At 42.7% G+C, this 14,188-nt stretch overlaps 1 protein-coding gene across 5 annotated transcripts in view; it reads left to right on the forward strand.

The window, feature by feature from the left end:
* LOC120917390 (palmitoyltransferase ZDHHC1-like) overlaps nt 1-14,188 on the forward strand; it is a 92,012-nt gene that overhangs the window by 61,418 nt on the left and 16,406 nt on the right. For all 5 annotated transcript variants that reach the window (XM_040328654.1, XM_040328658.1, XM_040328656.1 and 2 more), the window contains 4 exons: nt 1,446-1,604; nt 6,991-7,106; nt 13,243-13,325; nt 13,728-13,818. In XM_040328654.1, coding sequence (XP_040184588.1) covers nt 1,446-1,604; nt 6,991-7,106; nt 13,243-13,325; nt 13,728-13,818 — 449 coding nt within the window. The remainder of the gene's footprint in view (nt 1-1,445; nt 1,605-6,990; nt 7,107-13,242; nt 13,326-13,727; nt 13,819-14,188) is intronic.

Genomic DNA, 14,188 nt, shown 5'->3' on the forward strand with positions numbered 1-14,188 from the left:
TACAAGCGCACTTTTTTTGTGAAAAAATTACACTTTTTTAAATTAAAAAATAAGACAACAGTAAAGTTATCCCCATTTTTTTTTTTTTATATTATGAAAGATAATATTACGCAGAGTAAATTCATACCCAACATGTCACGCTTCAAAATTGCGTCCGCTCGTGGAATGCCGACAAACTTTTACCCTTTAAAATCTTCATAGGCGACGTTTAAAAAAAATCTACAGGTTGCATGTTTTGAGTTACAGAGGAGGTCTAGGAATATAATTATTGCTCTCGCTCTACCAATCTCGGCGATACCTCACATGTGTGGTTTGAACACCGTTTACATATGCGGGCGCTGCTCACGTATGTGTTCGCTTCTGCGCGCAAGCTCGTCGGGACGGGGCGCGTTTTCTGGCTCCTAACTTTTTTACCTGGCTCCTAGATTCGAAGCAAATTTGTCAACCCCTGGGTTAATATACAAGTAAAGATGCAGGGAACTGGAGCAATGGGTATCCCACAGTATTAAAATATATGGATTTATATAAATGTATGCACAAAAGCAAAAGTCCATAGTCCTAATATATACCGGTATGTAAAAAGTCCAAGGACCAAAGGGGGATGGTGATAAGGGGTCTCACACTCCGGGCTGCCATCAGGGGGGAACAGAATACGTGTTCCAATACTCTGAAAAGACCCAAGGGAAGAGGCGCCTCTGGGTGTAGACAGAATCACACTACAGTATGTCAAACCCAGCACCCTCTGGAATTTTCTGCATTGCCCCCAACCATCATCTGTAGTGCAATATCCACAAAACTTCCAAGTCAAGCCTTTCCAATGCATGCAGGATCGTGAAGTCGCAAAGCATTATCAAGCCGAGCTGCCTTTATTCAGCAAGATAATAAACAAAGCACTAATTATAGTCCTTGTACAGTAACCCATAGTCCCATGAGAACAGGTGTATGTACTGGTGTTACTGCACTTGTGTATATTGTAACAGGACAGTGTTTAAATCCTTACACTGTTAAAAACTGTAAGGCCCCTTTCACACTGGGGCGGTGGGGGCGTCGGCAGTAAAGCGCCGCTATTTTTAGCAGTGCTTTACCGTCGTATTTGTGGGGGTGTTCGGCTGCTAGCGGGGTGCTTTTAAACCCTGCTACTGGCCGAAAAAGGGTTAAAACCACTTGCAAAGCGCCCCTGCAGAGGCACTTTGCCATCGATATGGCTGTGCTGCCCATTTTTTTTACCGCTCCAGTGTGAAAGCCCTTGGGGCTTTTACACTGGAGAAACGGCAGCGGCTGTTTTAGGGCGCATTGCAGGCGCTATTTTTAGCGTTCTATCGCCTACAAAGCGCCCCAGTGTGAAAGGGGTCTAAAGAAAATAAGTAGTTCTTTCTACATTTTCTGTAATGTTCAACAGTGATACATCTAAATTGTGTAGTTATTTTGTGGTATTTGTTTTCTAGGTGTGAAGAACCTGTCAAATGTATGGTTTGTGTTCCTTCCAGCTAGTCCAGTGGAGACCCAAGCCTCTGTGATTTTGGGCCTGGCAGCTCTTGTTTCAGTAATGGGACTCATCACCATTTTCCTGATAGGACAACTGCTGTGCTTTCACATTTACCTCTGTAGGTGACAGAAAAGTGAAAGTGGAATGTGTTTAATTTATGTATATGTGGGGGGCTTGGGTTCTTTACAGAGAGGCTTGTACTTTTTCTCAAGTTATAATACTTTATATGATATGGCAATTGTAGATAAAAACGTACTTGGGTGGAGTTTTTATTTAACTAGGAATTCTTTATGCATGTTTTTTTTTTCCTTTATTCGTAAAGGGTAACTCCACCTTTGTGGGAAAAAAAATAATAATAATATACAACTGCGACACATGTCATATTGTAATTGAATGTTATTTAAAAAAAACCTTTCCTTTTCAATCTGCAGCTCTGCCATTTTCTGTAAAATGCAATACAATATGGCTACCTGGAGGTGTTCTGTAGCTAGAACGTCCCCCCAGGAAAAATAGGGCCAAATCCTCAAAAGGATACGCAGGGGGAACTGCTGTTCAGCCTGCGTATCCCTGTGCCTATCTTTGGAACTGATCCTCAGAAGCAGTTTTCCAAAGATGGGCAGAAGATCTGACATCTGTAAGACACTTACACTGTCAGATCTTAGGATGCAGTACCGCATCCGCCGCTGGGGGCATTTCGCATTGAAATGCCGCTTTGCGTATGCAAATGAGGACTTACGGAGATCCACAAAGCTTTTCAGCTTTGTTTTTTCTGCGTAAGTTTACGCTTGCATGCGTAAAATTAGGGCTGCTTTTACAAGGTGTAAACTGTTTACACCTTGTAAAAACAGACCTTTTTTTTGATCGCCCCGATTTTTTTTAAATTTTGAATTTTTTTTTTCGGCGTGTAACTTTTTTTTGACCCGATGCAACTTTATTGTCCCGTCGCAATCCACAAAGCCCGGCGTAACGTAATTTCGCGTGCTGCCCGTCGGGAAAATGACGTCACGAGCATGCGCAGTACGGCCGGCGCAGGAGCGCGCCTTATTTAAATTGTCATCGCCCCCTGCAGAAGAGGACCGCCTTGCGCCGGAGACATTTAAGTTACACGGCCGAAAATTTCTAGGTAAGTGCTTTGTGGATCGGGCACTTAGGTAGAAATTTTCCGCCAGTGTAACTTAAATGGTAAAAGTTAAGTTACTGTCATGAATATGCATCAAGTCTGTCCGCTTACCTGATCTCCATGTGTTGTTTAGAGGCAGATCCTGTTCTGGTTTCCCTTTTTATCACTTCCTCTTCCTGTATGGCTCCACCCTAGTCCATCCCAGGAAGCCTATATTAACTTTTGCTCTACAGGTCTGCAGTGCTGTTCAACAGTGTTCCTATGCTTAGTTCCTGTCTGCAGTGTAATCGCTAGTTCCTGTTTGCAGAGTGCTACGATCATCTTCCGTGTACCGTTTTGGCTTGTCCCCGACTTCCTTGTCTGCCTGTTGCCCTGACCTCGGCCTGTCCATCACCACTGTTTGTCCTGCTGACTGCTTCCCCCTTCTCCCTGCGGAGTGTGACTTGAGGAATCTCGGGGATGCGACCTGGACCCAGTTGCGGCCAAGACCATCCCTACCATCAAGGGCCCTGGTGAATACAAAACTGGGTCTTAGACTCCGCGCCCTGGGTGATCTTAGGTTCACGCTTCGTCTCTGCTAACAGCAGTCGGCCATAGGATTCACCACCCTGTGGTGCATCCCTGACCCCTACGGGGTGCACTTGTCACCTGGCTACGGGTGACCTGACAGTTTGAACAGCCATGAATCCGGCCGACATGCCGCTCCCCGCAGATGATCCATTACAGTGCATTGTTCGCAGACTCGAGACGCATGAAGCTAATCAGGATCAGGTGATGCGTTTCCTTCAGGATCTGGCTTCCCGCTTTGATCAGCTCCAGACCTCGTTGGGAGCCCCGAATCCGCAACCCCAAGTACAACCAGCAGCTGCACCTGTTGCACCAGTCGCAGAGTCGCATTCACTGAAGTTATCACCTCCAATCCGTTTTTCTGGAGACTCCAAAGCCTGCAGGGGATTCCTTAGCCAATGCACTATCCATTTTGAACTACAGCCTCAAAACTTCTTGTCTGATCGGGCAAAGGTAGCCTATATCATTTCTCTCCTCTCCGGGGAAGCCTTAGCCTGGGCTGCCCCTCTGTGGGAATTGAATGATCCAGTGGTTTCTAGCCTGCCTGTTTTCTTTTACGTCTCCGCCAAGAATCCCGTTCAGTGGGACAATATTCTCTTCAGTTCCGTATCCACTCAGCTGAACTGAGTTGGAACAATGAAGCCTTAGTCACAACCTTTTTGCATGGCCTATCTGATAGAGTGAAGGATAAACTAGCAGGAAGAACCATCCCCACTGATCTGGACGGAGTGATCTCCTTGTGTAATCAGATCGATATTCGCTTTCAGGAAAGGACCCTAGAAAAGCGACGCCAACATCCCTTGGCCCTTAGTCAGCCTGAGATCCCCTCTCTTCGACCCGTGGAGCATCCCTTGCCAACTGAGGAACCCATGCAGCTGGGTCGGACCAGGCTATCCCCTGAGGAACGTGCCAGGCGCAGAACTCTAGGCCTGTGTCTATATTGTGGGGGCAAAAGTCATTTTCGTGACACTTGCCCTCTTCGCCCCGAGAAACGCTCGGGTTCAATACATCTGGAAGGTGGAGTATTGGATCCAGAAATATCTCCTTCACCTTCTCGTCTTTTTCTTCCTGTGTCCCTTAATTTTGGTGCTTCTTCTCATTCGGTCTCGGCATATCTGGATTCCGGAGCCGCTGGCAATTTCATAGACTGGGAAATCGCATCGTCCATGAGACTTACCCTTTTGCCCCTCACCACACCATTGGTGGTCTCGGCGATTGATGGCGCTGTTCTCCCGGGGGGTCCTATTCGCTTCCAGACAGTCCCTGTTAAGATGTCAGTAGGCACACTTCACCAGGAGTGGATATCCTTCCTTGTTCTACCTAAGACCTCAGCTCCTATCGTTTTGGGTCTTCCTTGGTTAAGACTCCATTCTCCTCACATTGACTGGACTGCCGGACAGATCCTGGCTTGGGGTCCCTCCTGTTCCACGTCTTGCCTACCCAAGGTTGCCCCAAAAGAGAAACTTCCTGTTGCCACCATTCCAGAATCTTTTGCTCGTCCTACCACATGTAGTGGTGTCCGGAATGTGTCCTGCAATAGTCAGGCTGATGCACTTTCTAGCCAATGTAGCACTCTGGATGAGGAGCCCGTCTGTGAACCTGAGCCGATCATTCACTCCAGTTTACCGTTGACTGTCCCTAAAACGCACAGCCAGGCTAACTTGTCTGCGAGTTCTGCAGTCACTACGCCTTGTGATGCGATTCCGGTAATCACTACACCTGACTATGCTATTCAATCGGCCTCTGCATCAGCTATGCCAGGTCGGCCCATGCCCAGTGAGCCTCCTACCTTTTCTTGTTCAGGCCCTCCTGCAACCTGTCTAAGGGGCTCAATCCATCCTTTGGATAGATTGCCTCATTCGGCTAAATGGGGTTTTCTACCTTGTTTTCAGGGCTCTCTGCATTCTGCTGATTTCCCTGCTATCCAGCTTGACTCCTGTGCCCTGTCACCTTCTAACCAACCTGACTTCAGGGTTCCTCTGATCTCTGCCCAGTCTGATGGTCTTGTGCTTAATCCCCAGTTCATCTTTAAGGGTCTGCTTGATCCTCCTCGGATTCCTGTTGACCCTCTCATGCCCTTACTTATTCCTAAAAGGCCTTTGGTCCTCAATAAATCCTCTCCTCCTGTCCCTACTTCGGTTTTGGTCAATGAGGATACTCAAGTTCTGGATTCTCGTCTCTGCGGAGGCATTCTTCAGTACCTTGTGCTTTGGAGAGGATTTGGTCCTGAGGAGGCGTCTTGGATTTCTGCATCTGAGATCTTTGCGCCCCATTTGTCGAGGAGGTTTCTTCTGGGATTCCCCTTTAGCCCTGGCTCCAGGCTGGGGAGGGGGGGGGGGCCTTAAGAGGGAGGGTACTGTCATGAATATGCATCAAGTCTGTCCGCTTACCTGATCTCCATGTGTTGTTTAGAGGCAGATCCTGTTCTGGTTTCCCTTTTTATCACTTCCTCTTCCTGTATGGCTCCACCCTAGTCCATCCCAGGAAGCCTATATTAACCTTTGCTCTACAGGTCTGCAGTGCTGTTCAACAGTGTTCCTATGCTTAGTTCCTGTCTGCAGTGTAATCGCTAGTTCCTGTTTGCAGAGTGCTACGATCATCTTCCGTGTACCGTTTTGGCTTGTCCCCGACTTCCTTGTCTGCCTGTGCCCCTGACTATTTGCATGTTCCACGGTTATCCTTGTCTGCCTGTTGCCCTGACCTCGGCCTGTCCATCACCACTGTTTGTCCTGCTGACTGCTTCCCCCTTCTCCCTGCGGAGTGTGACTTGAGGAATCTCGGGGATGCGACCTGGACCCAGTTGCGGCCAAGACCATCCCTACCATCAAGGGCCCTGGTGAATACAAAACTGGGTCTTAGACTCCGCGCCCTGGGTGATCTTAGGTTCACGCTTCGTCTCTGCTAGCAGCAGTCGGCCATAGGATTCACCACCCTGTGGTGCATCCCTGACCCCTACGGGGTGCACTTGTCACCTGGCTACGGGTGACCTGACAGTTACGCCGCCTGGCTGAGGATTTGGCCCATAATTTCCTGCTGGTCTCATTGGCTCACTGATTTTCCCAGAAGTCTGCACTAAGATCCAAGTCAGATTTCAGGCATCCCCTGCAACACAAATGTCATTTTTGGTGAGATGCTCCCAATAGGAAATCACGTTTAAAGGGATACAGACCCTGCAATTTTCCTCATTAGAGACCTGCAGGTGCAGCATCTTGTTGATAATTATAAAACCACTCCCATTAGACTCACTTGGCATACGGCACAGAGAAACACCCAGGGATTTATTCAGAATAACAAAAGGTTGGAATCTGCTACAAAGTTTGTTAAAATCCTTACATTGTACATAGATCACCCAGAGGGAAATGATTTTTTTTTTGCAACAAAAGTGGAGTTACTCTTTAAAGCAATCCTGCATTTCAGCAAAGTGCTGTAAAGTAACAGGCTATACTCCTGTGGAAAAATATACTCCTACCTGCAATGTTTCTATATATGCATTCTTAGTTCTGCTGAGATGAGATAAGAAAGAAAACCTATGCAAATACAGACTTTCTGAAAGTCAACAATTGCATTAGACTTGCGCAGGACTCTAGCATCAGTTTACGTAAATGCTGCAGGTATGAATGTAGTGAATAGTGCATATTATACAGCCATAAAGTGGGCTCCTTGAAATATAGATAAAATTACCAGCAATTTATATCAGTATGTGGGACTGTTTATCGTTTTAGTAAAAAATGGTTTAACTACATTATTATTACAAACTAAACCGTATAAATTGTGTTTTTATGGTTAGATAACAATTGCTTCACCCCTTCATTTGTAGTGTGGAATAAGCTGAGCACTTATGAGTACATAATGCACCAGCGGCAGAAGCAGGAAATGAAATCTAATAGCAAGTGTCTAGACGAGGGGAAGACGCCACCCACAGGCCGTGCACAAGTAAGTCTGAACAGCAAGATTTTCAGGGTCTTCGGTGCAATCTACAAATCCAGAACAAGGTGCTGCCCATTATATTATGAAGTTAATGAGAAAACGTATAGCAGGCACTATAGGGCTCCACTATTATATACAAGAACCTACCCAATACAGCCGTGGCCAAAAGTTTTATGAATGACACAAATAATAATTTTCACAAAGTCTGCTGCTTCAGTGTTTTTAGCTCTTTTTGTAAGATTTTACTATGGTATAATTACAAGCGTTTCCGAAGTGTCAGAAGACCTTTATTGACAATTACATTAAGTTTATGCAAAGAGTTAATATTTGCAGTGTTTGTTTTCAAGACCTCTGCAATGCGCCCTGGCTTGCTGTCAATCAACTTCTGGGCCACATCCTCACTGATGGGAGCCCATTCATGCAGTTTCCTGGCCTTGGACTCAAACTTTTCGATGTTTTGTTCCTCAAGCCACTTAACCACTTAAGACCCAGACCATTATGCAGGTTAAGGACCTTGCCCCTTTTTGCGATTCGACACTGCATCGCTTTAACTGACAATTGCGACATGGCTCCCAAACAAAATTGGCGTCCTTTTTTTTTCCACAAATAGAGCTTTCTTTTGGTGGTATTTGATCACCTCTGCGTTTTGTTTTTTTTGCGCTATAAACAAAAATAGAGCGACAATTTTGAAAAAAATTCTGTATTTTTTACCTTTTGCTATAATAAATATCTCCAAAAAAGATATAAAAAAACGTTTTTTTTCCTCAGTTTAGGCCGATACGTATTCCTATTTTTGGTAAAAAAAAATCGCAATAAGCGTTTAATGATTGGTTTGCGCAAAATGTATAGCGTTTACAAAATAGGGGATAGTTTTATTGCATTTTTATTAATATTTTTTTTTACTACTAATGGCAGCGATCACCGATTTTTTTTTTTTTTTTTTTTTTTTTTTTTTATATATATATTTTTTTTTTCGTGACTGCGACATTATGGCGGACACATCGGACAATTTTAACACATTTTTGAGACCATTGTCATTTTCACAGCAAAAAGTGCTATAAAAATGCATTGTTTACTGTAAAAATGACAATTGCAGTTTAGACGTTAACCACTAGGGGGCGCTGTAGGGGTTAAGTGTGACCTCATGTGTGTTTCTAACTGTAGGGGGCGGGGCTGGACTTGTGACGTCATTGATCGTCTTTCGCTATATCAGGGAACAGACGATCAATGACAGTGCCACTGTAAAGAACGGGGAAGGTGTGTTTACACACAGCTCTCCACCTTCTTCAGCTCCTGTGACAGATCTCGGGACACCGGCGGCGATCGGGTCCTGCGGTCACGGAGCTTCGGACCGGGTCGTGCGCGCACGACCCACAACTGGGCTCATAAAGGTGACATACCTGTACGTGCCTGTGCCCAGCTGTGCCATTTTGCCAACGTATATGTGCAGGAGGCGGACCCTAAGTGGTTAATTATCACTTCTGCCCTATGGCAGGCTGCTCCATCATGCTGGAAATACATTGTTAGTCACCAAACTGTTCTTGGATGGTTGGGAGAAGTTGCTCTCTGAGGATGTTTTTGTATCATTCTTTATTCATGCCTCTGTTTTTAGGCAAAATTGTGAGAGTGCCCACCCCCTTGGCTGAAAAGCAACTCCGCACATGAATGGTCTCAGGATGCTTTACTATTGGCATTATACAGGGCTAATGGTAGCGCTCACTCAAGGTTTTTTCCAGATGCACTCACACCTACCTGCTGCCATTCCTGAGCAATCTCTGCACTGGTGGTGCCCCAAACCCGCAGCTGAATTAATTGTAGGAGACAGTCCTGGCACTTGCTGGAGATTTCTGGGGCGCCCTGAAGCATTCTTTACAAATGCAGTGGAAATGTTTTTCATGGGATGAAGTTCATTTTCATGGCAAAGAGGCACTTTGTAAACAATTGCAATTTATCTGATCACTCTTCATAACATTCTGGAGTATACAGTGGATATAGAAATCTACACACGCCTGTTAAAATGTCAGGTTTCTGTGATGTAAAAAAATAAGACAAAGATGAATAATTTCAGAACTTTTTCCACCTTCTTAATGTGACCTATGAACTGTCCAACTTGTCTTTTCATCAATTTTGGAGGGATGTCAAGTTCTTGGTACGTTCACTGTTGTGCCATATTTTCTCCACTTGATGACTATCTGTTCCATGTTATATCTAATGCCTTGCAAATTCTTTTGTACCCTTCTCCCAACTGATGCCTTTTAACATTGAGATCCCTCTAATGCTTTGGAAGCTCTCTGCGGACCATGGCTTTTTCTGTAGGATGCGACTAAGGCTGGCCATACATTATACAATTTTCTTGTACAACTTTCCTTTAGATTTACCAAAACCATATAATAGGAGGTCAAACCTAAACCCTTTTAATTTGTATGTAATCAGGCAGGCCCTTGTACTACATAGTTGAAGGTAAATCTAAATAAAATTGAATAAGAAAATTGTATGGTGTATGGTCAGCTTAAGAACATGCCAGAAAAGACCTACTAGAACAGCTGAACTTTATTTTGAGTTAAATGTGATTGCTTAAAGGGGTTGTAAAAGTTTGTTTTTTATTTTCTAAATGGGTTCCTTTAAGCTAGTGCATTGTTGGTTCACTTACCTTTTTCCTTTCATTTCCCTTCTAAATTTTTTTTTTCTTTGTCTGAATTTCTCACTTCCTGTTCCTCCTCAGTAAGCTGTTCAGTAAGCTGTTCTGGCTGACTAAACACAGCTCAGATGATCAGGGCAAGTTTACTGAGGAGAAACAGGAAGTGAGAAATTCAGACAAAGAAAGAAAACATTTAGAAGGGAAATCGAAGGAAAAGGTAAGTGAACCAACAATGCACTAGCTTAAAGGAACCTATTTAGAAAATAAAAAACTCTCCCTGTTTTTTTTCACCTTAATGCATCCTATGCATTAAGGTGGAAAAACTTCTGTCAGTTACCGGTCTCCCCCAGCCCCCCCCCCCCCCATTTTACTTACCTGAGCCCTGGAATGTCCCACGACAAGTGCGTGCCGTCTCTCTGGCTGGGCTTCTCGGCTCTTGTAACCCCCTGGGAAAGTGCTTCTCCTAGGGGGGTTATCTAATGTGGAGAGGAGCCACGAGACCCGCCGAGGGACCCCAGAAGAGGATGTTCGGGGGCCACTCTGTAAAAAACCAACTGCACAGGTAGTGGAGGTAAGTATGGTATGTTTGTTGTTTAAAAAATAAATAAAAATGTTGAACCTTTAGTATCACTTTAATTATGAACACAGCTACTTCCCTAGTTATAAGAGGGTATGCACACTTATGCAACCACATTATTATTTTTTAGTTTTTTTTTTACTTCTCCCCCCTAAAAAATTCCAGTTGTTTTTTCAATTGAGTGGTACAGTTTATTGGTCACATTAAAAGGTGGAAAAAGTTCTGAAATGATTTGTCTCATTTTTTAACATCACAGAAACCTGACATTTTGACAGGGGGTGTGTAGAATTTTTATATCCACTGTATGCAAATTGCTTTCCTAAAAACGGAGGCAGCAAACAAGCCAGATTTGATCTGTTAGACCAGCTAATGTGAACCGTATCTCTGCAGAGTAAGGCCAACCTATTGGATAATATGTCAGATCTGTTATTTAGGTTTGTTCTAAATGGTTGTTGGATTATTTTCCAGTTCTAGCAGATCAAATCTAAGGAAAATCTAACTGGCATCTGGCCAGGGAACTATGATGCCTACGAATAAACAGTGGGCTGTTTTGCATGCTTACATAAAGTTAAGATATGAGAAAAAAAACACCAAATTATGAGCTTGTGCTGGCATCTTTGTATTGTCCCGGGAACCACAGGGGGCATATGTGGATTTCTTTTTGCTGTTCATCCAGGTAACAAATTGCTTGCCTGTTACAACTACAAGTGCATAGTGAGAGGAAATATTCCAGTTAAACAAAACAAAAAAAATAGCTACTGTGCTATTTGCTAAACCAGTGGTCTCCAAACTGCAGCCCGGGGGCCAGATGCGGCCCTTTGCATGCTTTTATTTGGCCCTTGGGGCACTATTTCATGCACAGATACCAGCAATCAGGCTTAATTCCCCCCAACTAATGCCTATTTAGGAGTAAAATTCCTCCCAATGACATAATGATGGGGCACGATTCCTCCCAACAACGCCAAAAATGGAGCCTAATAAAACCAATGATGGGGTACAGTTCTTCCCACTGACACCAATAATGGGGCACAATTACTCCCACTGCATCAAATGATTGACCAATTTTTTCCCCCACTGACGCTGAGACGACTTCTACTCCCAATGGCCCCTGTCCGGCCCCCCTAAAGTCTGAAGGACAGTAAACTGGCCCTTTGCTTAGAAAGTTTGGAGACCCCTGTGCTAAACAATGTAGCAATGGTTCCTGTTTCATCAGAATGCTAAATAACTAAAGTAACCAGAACTATCCCTGAGATCATCTTACACAGTCTTAAAGTAGACTTTGCACTAAAATGCAATGTTGGTTCATTACAAATCTGCCCGTACCCTCTTGTTAGAAAACAATAAAATATGCTTTCCTTATAGACTTCCATCCTCCACATTTGTACAAGGGTGACGTCACAATCCACTGAGTGAGATGGTGAGAATGTTAAGGGTCCACTAAAAAGATATTCTAACCAAGTGTAGGAATATGTTATTGCAAGATTTGGGATTGTCCATGTGCCTGTTTTTTTTCGGATATATATATTATCCCGGTATGGGATGGGGCATGGGACTGTACGAATGCATTTGGGTAGTTCTGAGACCACAGGAACCGTACACCAGAAACAGTTTTACCGATAAAAAATATATTTTAATCTTACATATTATATACATACAAAAATAGAATAAAATCACATATTGTATTTAGTTTCACCAATAGTTGATTGTTGAGATATTATATACAGTAGACTGTCCAACACGTTTCGCCCATTCGGGCTTCCTCAGGGACGTATGTTTATGTATATATAAAGGATCTCAATCTGGAGTAAGAAATACAGATGGTGAACATATCTTGACTATTATATATAAATATTTACAAAACAAATTCATGTTGTTACTAAGGCGTTTGAAGTTTTACATGTGTATCTGATTTATTACAATAATAAAGACAACATATTAGCGATCAATCACCGTTTTTTTATTGTTCCATGGTGGCACCCCTGTTCATGCAGGGAATTACAAACTTGTGTAAATAATTACCTCCTTGGTGATTCATCTCACTGGCCACAGAGAGGGTGGGCACTATACAGCCCCAAAGGTTAAGCAGACAGATCAAGGACAGAAAGCACGTGGTGCTAATCAATCCTATTGGGAATATAAGGATATTGGGTTAATTGTCTACAGTGTTATTAATAAAGCTAAGATTAAATAATGAAAAATTAGAGAAATTAGATAAAAAGGGATTGAAAGAAATATAGCATAAAAATACAATTATGAAGTGTCTGTGCTGCATGCAAAGATCTAATGAAGATTGGGATAGTGTATTAGAGAATCTATATTACTGCCCTTGAATGCATCTGTATCGCATCCAAGTTAATTAATCAGGGGCTTATGCCTCCTTAAAAAATTATGATAAATACAGTTAATAATATAAGATATATATCACATAATTGGATGTCCATAACCATGGGTATCATCAAATGAATAAGTACTGTAATCAGTAAGTAAATTAGAAAAAAATATAGTAAATAATGTATTCAACATTAATGATAATATTGTGTTGGTATACATAGAGGACTATAAAAAAAGTATACAGTGTAATATTGAAAGGAGAGGTATTTTAGGGAGAGAAAATGAGATAATTGTATGTTTAATTGAACTCACATTTGTTGCTACATTTGCTGTTTTTTTTCGGAAGTATATTTTGTGCCCTTTCTCCACGGCTTTTTTTTTTTTTTTTTACAGGTATAATGCAGCATTTTGACATTTGGGGGTGGAGCAGGTGTGTGGGTACCAAACCTTGCATTTTCGGGCAAGGTCTACTTTAAATGCGCAAAGGCAGATCTAATGGCTCTTGACCTCCTGACATCCCATTTTTCACTAATAACCTAATCATACTTTTATGGGTATAATGGTTCTCTAAGTTCACATTTTGCTTTGTTCTTCAGGAGGAGAGTTATGGGGGAAGCCTCATATATACAAATCCTGAAGTACTGATTGAGGGTCCTTCATCGGGATCACTGAACACAGAGTGAGTAAAAATCAAACACTACATGTAATTTAAAAATGTTTTTTAAAAAAGTGTGTCTTTTGTATGCGTGTATGTATGTGTAATAAATATATAAAATGTATATGTGTGTGTTTTATTTATTTATATATATATATATTGCATGTTAACATAAGTGATTCTACTTTTTATACCTGAATATTAGTGATCAGTGACCTTTCTAGTAGAGAAAGTAGGCTAAAAAGGGTATGAAGACTTGCCACACAGATCTCCTTTTCAATTATTGTTTTTCTGAATATGTATAGATTGTTATAAGCAATGCTAATATGTTTTCTGAGTCCCTTCTGCATAAGGCCAGGTATTGGATAGCATGTGACAACATTTGAACCAACAACGTTACAATTTTGTGAAAATTCTATTTTCTAGCTCCCCGATGTCCTTAAATGCTGATATTGCAGATGGCAACCCCGACTCAGACCATAAGCTATCACCAGCTTTACAGCAGAAGCCAAAGAAGGTAATAATTGCATATCTTTTCAGTCCCAGCCTATATTCCTGATGTACCCTTCAACAGGGAGGATGGATAAAGGATTCCATGTTAAATGTATGTAGACATTATGTGGGGATGTGTGAGGATAAAGAGCAGGGAGGGGGCGCTTAATGGAGAGTCGTGATCCATACCCATCACTGACAGTGTTCATTCATACCTGAAACATAGTAAACTGGGAAGCTCAGTACAGAGCTATTCCTGTCTGTTCATTCAGTGCAGCTGCAGAGAACAAGATTGAGGGCTGTGTCCTTTGTCTCAAAGGTGAAACATCAGAGGTCTGATATCTCAGCAAAGCCCCCCAACAGGGCTCCAAAAACAAAAGGTAAAACCTAATTTA

The sequence above is a fragment of the Rana temporaria genome, chromosome 11, assembly GCF_905171775.1.
Source record: "Rana temporaria chromosome 11, aRanTem1.1, whole genome shotgun sequence".
NCBI lineage: Eukaryota > Metazoa > Chordata > Amphibia > Anura > Ranidae > Rana > Rana temporaria.